The sequence below is a fragment of the Mizuhopecten yessoensis genome, unplaced genomic scaffold, assembly GCF_002113885.1.
Source record: "Mizuhopecten yessoensis strain PY_sf001 unplaced genomic scaffold, ASM211388v2 scaffold11103, whole genome shotgun sequence".
Classification (NCBI taxonomy): Eukaryota; Metazoa; Mollusca; class Bivalvia; order Pectinida; family Pectinidae; genus Mizuhopecten; species Mizuhopecten yessoensis.
Genome location: NW_018408881.1, coordinates 786,077 through 794,103, shown reverse-complemented (window position 1 = coordinate 794,103; position 8,027 = coordinate 786,077). Strand labels below are relative to the sequence as shown.

General features: G+C 35.1%; 2 protein-coding genes across 2 annotated transcripts in view; both read left to right on the top strand.

Annotated features, from left to right (window-relative positions):
• Positions 1-8: 8 nt before the first annotated feature.
• LOC110465884 lies at positions 9-2,477 on the top strand (the record flags this gene model as incomplete). Its single annotated transcript, XM_021522013.1, has 1 exon — positions 9-2,477. A coding segment is annotated over one exon (729 nt), but the record flags the coding sequence as incomplete, so codon positions are not given.
• Positions 2,478-4,534: 2,057 nt separating this feature from the next.
• LOC110465878 overlaps positions 4,535-8,027 on the top strand; it is a 17,143-nt gene continuing 13,650 nt past the window's right edge. The window contains exon 1 of the mRNA XM_021522007.1: positions 4,535-4,679. The gene's annotated coding sequence lies outside the window, so the exon portion shown is untranslated. The remainder of the gene's footprint in view (positions 4,680-8,027) is intronic.

Genomic DNA, 8,027 nt, shown 5'->3' with positions numbered 1-8,027 from the left:
GACTGAATTTGTTATTTGCTGATCTTGGTCATAGATTTGGTATTTCTGAAAGTCATGCTTCAAACATATTTAAATCTTGGTTACCTTTGCTTGCTGTTAAACTTAAAGATTTAATTATTTGGTTGCCTCGTGATACTATAAGAGCAGCTTTACCAGAATCATTTCTTAAGAATTATCCTAAAACCACTGTGATAATAGATTGTGCAGAAACATTTATGCAGCGTCCAAGAAATCTGAAAACTAGAGGCGAGACATATAGCCATTATAAATCACATAACACTATAAAATACTTAGTTGGTATTGCTCCTCATGGACAGATTATGTTTATATCTAAAGGGTTTGGTGGAAGGGCGAGTGATAAGTTTATAGTTGAGAATTCTGGCTTCCTTAATCATCTTCTTCCAGGTGATGAAGTAATGGCTGATCGTGGTTTCACTATCAATGACCTGTTATTTCCTCTAAGAGTTAAGTTAAACATTCCTGCTTTTACAAGAGGAAAAGATCAACTGTCTGAGGTAGATGTCACTCAAACGAGACGTATTGCAAATGTACGTATTCATGTTGAAAGGGCAATTAGGCGTTTGAAGGTATTCAAAATATTAAGTGATGTTATTCCTGTATCATGTGCTAAAAAGGCTGATGACATTTTGATTGTATGTTCAGCTCTTGTGAATTTAGGCAATGCTTTGATAAAAGATGCTGTAGATGGTGAGAATGATTCAGTCACAGCAGAATAAAATGTCTGATATATATGGTTTATTTACATGTTTGGTATTAAGGACAGCATATCCCTTGTCAAACAGTATATTACAAGAAAGTATATAGAATATATTGACTGTAAGCAGTCTGTTGATATAATTTTGTGTGAAATTTGGAAATCAAGAACACAACTAAAACTTTCAAGTTTGAAACAGGAGTGTTTTTAATTACATGTAATTGATTCTTCTTCAAAGGCAAGCATTAGCTTATTCAATACTTAAAATGTTACTTGATTGAGTCAACATGAAGAGTGTTTAAAAAAAACAGTACCTAACTACCTTTTAATCATCAAATGTCCTTATGTAATGACCTTCGAATCCTGTTTCTGAAATTGATCACTGATTCAAATTCAAAACCTTACTAATATCACAAAAACATATACAGGCTGGATATATATATACATGTAATTAATTTAATTACCATTTCTTTTCAAATATAATTAATTGAAATTCCTAATTTATTGTGAGTTTTAATATATATTGATCAATATAAAGCAAACTGAATACAATAAGTTTGTAATACATCTCATTGTCGGATCAATTGTGCATAATAACTACAATAAAAAAAATCATTGTGGAAGAGTCAAATTGCATTTTTTTATATAGGTTAACAATTAGGTATTTATACACAGTATATGCTCACACCAGTTTCAAGTGCTTGTCTGTCCTGGGATAAATTTAAGAAAATTACCCTGTTCTTTGAAAATCCCCCTATGTGCTTCAAAATTACCCTATTTCAACAAGAAAACTGGTTTTCCTTCAAAATATTTCCCTATAATGTTTTCTTTAAAGTTCAACAGTAAAAAATCATAATACTGCATATACATGCGATTTCTTAACAATAACTTTAGACAAAATTTCAACAATTTTGAACACATGTATGTCGGACAAACATTTATCTTTTACCTTCATGATGCTAGAGCTTGAGCCTTGTATCAAAATTTTAATTATCGCTAAATCTGAAAAAGGGTGGTAGATTCCCCTAAAACCTAGATTGATCCCTGCTGCCTCACAAAATATTGGTACAATAAAGTGAAAACATTTCAATATACAGTTTGGACAGACAACATTTAATCTAATTGGGACCTGAGAATTAGTACATGTAACATGAATTGTATGCTATATATATCATATACCAGTCAGTGGCATATTTACAATCTGTTTAATCCATATGATTTATGATTCAGTTTGGTAATATTTTGATAATTTCTTTTTAAATTTAGCACCTTTATATTATGACAATACATTCTCTCTGTATTGCAATATATCGTAATAGACTTAAGGTGTACCAGTATTGTTATTGTTACACCCCTGAAATTCAGTTTGTACTGGTATTATCATTTAAGCTTAGTTCTAGCTGTGTATCATTGTGTAATTTTAAATCATTGTACACCAAGCATTTCTATTGTAATCACATTTTTCATAAATTACTAAATACATATATTTTGAATGTTTTTGTTTACTTCAAGTCATATTTGAAAGTAAAAGAGCGTGATATTAATAAAACCAATCTTGAAAGAAATGCAATTGTTTTGTTTGCTGTTCTTAAATATTTACTGACAAGATTTTACATATTGAGCACACAGTCTCAGCCTACCAGAATGAAAGTCATCAACAATCCTAGGCAAGAGTTTAGTGAAATAAAAGTTCTTTAGTCTTGCAATAGATCTTTTACAGAAATCAGGATCATATGTCACATTTACAGTTACATAATCTGAAGTTGACCACATAATAAATTTACAAAGTTTCAATCCAGTTACATACATTGTTAACTGTACTTGGAGGTAATAGCCCCTGGGTCGATTTGGTTTAAACACATGCATATCGGCTTCTTTCACAATATCATACTTTCCAGAAGTTAACAAAGTGTCTAAAGACATATCTTTAAGAAATGGACATTTGATTTCCAACAAGTGGTCACAAGGAGTTTGGATAATTCCATCGGGCGATACACTGAGCCATGGTTCACTTTGGGATATAACTGTTCCTACATCTGATATGATGTCCCCATCATTCCTCAGCTGCTGTTTAGCTTTAACCTCTCCGTCCTGTCCGTGCCTAGTGTAAATATTGCCTCTAAAGGTAGGATAAACATGTTCTCTTATGAAACTGTCTGGATTTGTTGTTTCCCGAATTGGTACCTTATGTGATGAACTGCCAGTAATTCTCAGTTTTCTGCTATCATGTCACAGCTCGGATTGGGATTGAGAAACAGTGTTGTGTGTCACAGATGATATCTGATGAGGTGTGAGCTTCACATATTTGTTTTAAATGTGCACACTTTTCACAGGATAAATCAACATCATGGTCAGAATGGAGAAGTGAAGCACATATAGAAATATTGGTGATGTCAGCACTTGCAGATTTGTTGATAAGTGAATCCTTGATGTAAAATAAAGGCATTAATGTTGAACTATCAATAAACTTTTGAAACTCTGAATGACTTTAGATGGTTTGAAAAGAAGGAGTATAGTTTACTTCCTGGTCGATGTCATCTTCGTCCGTCTTATTACGTTTTGGTTTGGAGAAATCCATGTCTGCAACAAGACCTGGCTCAATGTTCTTTGTCGTTCCTTTATTCCACTTAGCCTGAACATCTGTTTACCTGTTTACCTCTTCTTCGACACCGTTGTTAGCTAAATTGCTAGTATAGGCGCATCTTGGTTTGGTAACATACTGTTAACCGGTTGTGTAGCATAAAAACTAGGATAAAACTTGGACGGTATATTTTTCCAACAGATGTTTAATCTAGATTTAAAACAGTTAAGAGAAGGGGCTTCTACTACTGAATTGGGAAGGGAATTCCAAGAATCCACCACTCTTCTGCTAAAAACATTTTGTGTGACCCTGGTCCTGCTTTGTTTTTTGAATAGTTTTTTGTTGTCCTACCCCTTGTTGTTGTTTGTGTGAATGTGAATAGTTTATCTTTATCAAGAATGTCGATGTTGTTTATTATTTTGTGCAACTCTTACCAGTAAGTCCTGTTTTGACAGCATATTCCACTTTCCACAACAACGCAACTACAAGTCTTACTTACACCAGAGACGTATATAACACATTTAGGCTTTATACGTCTCTGCTTACACCTGCCATACACGAACAGCCCCCTGTGTTGATTGTACCGTTACTGTCGCAAACAATCCACGGATGGTGGTACTCATTGTTCATTCTCTGTGATGGTCGTACATTACATTTCATAACAATGCCGTCAACAGTAACATGGTGTAAAATCAACAGCACCACTCTTAAAGTAGTTAAAACTGTCCATAGACTTGAAATTCATCATCTCTTCTCCGTCACATGATCGACTCAAAACTAAATAGTTGTAAATGTCGCCATACTCGATCTCCGGCCACTCGCGCATGTCATCGATCCACTCGTTTGATTTAACATCCTTTGATGTGATGAATTTTGCAACAGTCTCTTTCATTGAATTCATCATTATCAACTTTACACATGTGATTATAAATTCAGTGAAGTTCCAGTTAATTTTATAGAAATATCAATGCTACCTTGTTTTGCTTTTCGAATTGCCCGCCTTTATGAGTATGATCACTTCTGTAATGGCGGCACGATGTTAGCGGCACCTAGCGAGTATAATAATTACTCCGGGTGACGACTGAAAAAAGTCGTGTTACCTAGAGCGTGACGGTCCCGTTAGCGGTAGTTTACAATCGCAACTTCTCGGCCAATTCCGGCTAGGCGCGGAATCATATTCCGCGCCTAGCCGGAATTGGCCGAGAAGTTGCGATTGCGGTAGTTTACATTCACTAACCGGAAGCACGTTTGTTTATGCAGGAGTACGCAGGTTCACAAAGGCGTTGACCAATCAGATGGTTGTTCTACTAGCTGTCTTTTCGCCAATTAAGAACCATAACACGTCGTCTGCCGGGACATTTTGCATGCTTTTGGCGGAGACCGGTGAGCTGGTGCATATACATCGCATTCAATATATTCTTTCAATGCCATCCTCTTTTGAAAGACACTGGGTAAACTTAAGATATTTTTCTTTATATTCATGTTGTGTTCGGTCACCCTAATGAGTGTCCTGCGGTCAAAGTACCGAAATACGTCGATATATACTATTTTCACGAGGGTGGAGTCTCTACGGAGGATTGAGTGTCCAGGTGATTTATGGTTATATCGGCCCAAGGTAAAAACGGTGTAGTGAATTTATTCTGGGGGGGTCAACTTTACCGGGGTAAGTTTTTGCCTCTAGAGAGAGTGAGGGGTGTAAGTATTGCCGGGATAAGTATTGCCGGGAGAAGCGCATGCGCAGTGAGTGTAAATAGAAAAAACAAAAAGCGAGTAGCGCATGCGCAGTGAGTGTAAATAGAGCGAGAGATCAGTCTGCGTGTGATTGAGAGATCCGCTACAAGTTCACCAAGATACCGTAGAATATAGTATCGTAAAGTATAATACGTAAGCAGTAGATGCTTCAATGGTGTCAGAAGTGACCACGAATTCACGTGTCTCACGGTTTCGTTGGTGATATTCACTTGTGAAGTGGACGGGAGAGTGGACGTGTTTTGTGTGCAGCAGACGGTGCTTGACAAGTGGTTTTCTGTTGTGGTTTTCTTTCGTCGGAGAAATTCTTCAGGATAATCCCGGGATATCAACAAAACAGGCGCCGTCACACACTAAAAGTAAGTTCTGTTTTCTTTCAGAAATACATTGCATATACATGTAAATTTGCCGCGAATTTTGATTTGTGAATTGTAAAGTATTTTGTCAATATGTCATTTCGCATAAATGTGGCCAATGTGTCGGACCTGGCGAGATGTTTACCAGGCCCCGGAATCTCGAAACTTCTTAATTCTCAATTCTTAACTTTCCATTCTTAAGCTAAGTACGTACTTAGCTGAGAATTTCTCAAATTGGTGTATCTCGAAGGCGTTCTTAAATGTTTGAGAACGTACTTAACTAAGAATGTGTTTGTTGATACATAAGGGGCCCTATTTGGAACTCTAAAAGGTAATATCAGTGTATGAAATACTTCGGGAATTAACTAGGATAGATAATCCAGCACTTCTTTTGCAGTGCATTGAAAACCATAATTAAGTTTTCAAGCTGAATTGGATATTAAAAAACAGATGACACCATTTTTGTTGTTATGACAGACATATTATTGAATGCTAGATATTAAAAGAAAATATTGAATAATTATCCTAAACTGAATAAATTTATTTATTTATGACGATTCATTAGAACCATGACTGGAAACTTTTCTATACAAAGGTACAGCTTCATATGTTCAGATATGAATGCAATAGAGCGATGAAAAAAGGGTGTTACATATGTACGCACGGAACAAAACACCCCCTTACCCCATACACCACCACCACTCCCCGCGGGAGGGGATAAAAAAGGTTCCACACTTTAAATGAAAATGTCTGGTACAGAAGCCTATTGGGTTAAATTTGAAGAAAAAAACTCATTTTAACGTGTTCACTATAATGTTAAAATTAGGGTTGTCAAACCAGACAAAGAGGTATGGTGGAAAACTGCCCGTATTTCCCTAAGTCGGCATTTTTGAAAACGGAAAAAAATATTGATGATTAAATATTTTTTAGTAGCGAAAATGCATGGAATAGATATAAAACCAATTGAATATTAATTTTTGAACTGTTGAGATATTCGGTATTGTTAATATAATACTGCAAATATAGCCATATTCACTACATCTATGAAAGTGATGGGGTTTCTCCGACTTAAAAATTGCTTTTAATACTTTCCCATCCGAGGACCAATTTTTGAATAAGCTTTTTGATTCCGTGATGTAATATGCAAAAACAAATCGTATGACGGTAAAGTGGTCCTCCATGGTTGATCAAGTTTTAAAAACTGCGACAGATGTTTCTTTGGTTAAAGGAGTTTGTATTTCCATGTTCGTCTATGTCCGGTGTACATGTAGCCTCATGTGTAACGCAGTTAGCTTGTAACCAGAAATATGAACGGTGTAGGTTCGAATTCACATTCAGATACACTTTTTTTCTTCTTTCTTTTTTAATATTTAGGCAAGTGAACATTTTCCTTAGTAAATTAAAAAATAGTTTTCAAATCAATGGAACATTTTATTGATATTTTAATAACATACCTATTGATTTATCTTTTATGGGATCATGTCAACAAATCCCTGTACGCGTGTACAGTACAGATACGCTTTGTTTTATGAATTGTTTTACACTCCAATTGGCACTAGTATTTTTATTTATTATCTAAACACAAACAAATGATGCCGAAATACAAAATATGCTATTCGAAAACTATATGTAATTTTACCATTCCAAGGTACAGGAAGAACAAATTCAAGATGCATGCTTTTTAAGAAAACATGTAACGGCATGACGTAGACCAAACTTGGTTTTGATTGTACGACCTTGTGTTTTATACAGCATAACGCGAAATAAGCATTTTGTTGAGTCTTTATCGTGAAACGCATGTATTAATAGCCATGACCTTAAATTCGTCTGTTTACAATAATCTATTCTTAGATACGGGATTCCGATAGAGCTATACCTGTATAGAAATACCCGAGTACGCGTCATAATAGTGCACGGTTTGCTAGCAGGTCATAGATTTGGGGAAATAGGCATAGCAACCCGCCACAGCTCTTTACTAACCGGTTATTTGAAAAATCTTCTGACCGAGTAACTGGTTAATCAGTCAGTTCGGTAATCAAACAATTAACAACAATAACTACAATTTATGTAATACTTCTCTCATTAACAAAGCAATGACCTAGTTTTAAAAGCGTGGAACGAGATTGACAGGTTGTAACGAGATTGTTAATGTAATAAGAAATGCTATGACATTAATTGTTGCATTTACAACATTTCCTTTATCGAAATTCTAGATCTGGGTAAGAAATATTTGAGGAAAGGTGCCTATCATTATGCATGTATTCCTGATATGAAAATTTTACTCCGGTGGGGTCAGAAATGGCCACAAATGCTGGTTTTCTAATTAAATCCAAAGTGTTGGCTAATTATGAATAAATAAATAAATAGATAAATGAAAAATAACTATAAACACTGTGCCTTTTGTCTCCTTACACGTTTTTAACGGCTGAATTTCATGACTGATCAGACAATTACAGTTGGCCATTTTGTGTATTTAAGCACGTTCTTAAATATTTAAGCATGCTCCTTACCATTCTCAAATATTGAGCCCGTTCTCAACTTAAAATTTGAGAATGTATACTTAAGAACCTTTGAGATACACTTTTTTAAGTATATGCTTAAAGTTAAGCATATGCTTAAAGTTAAG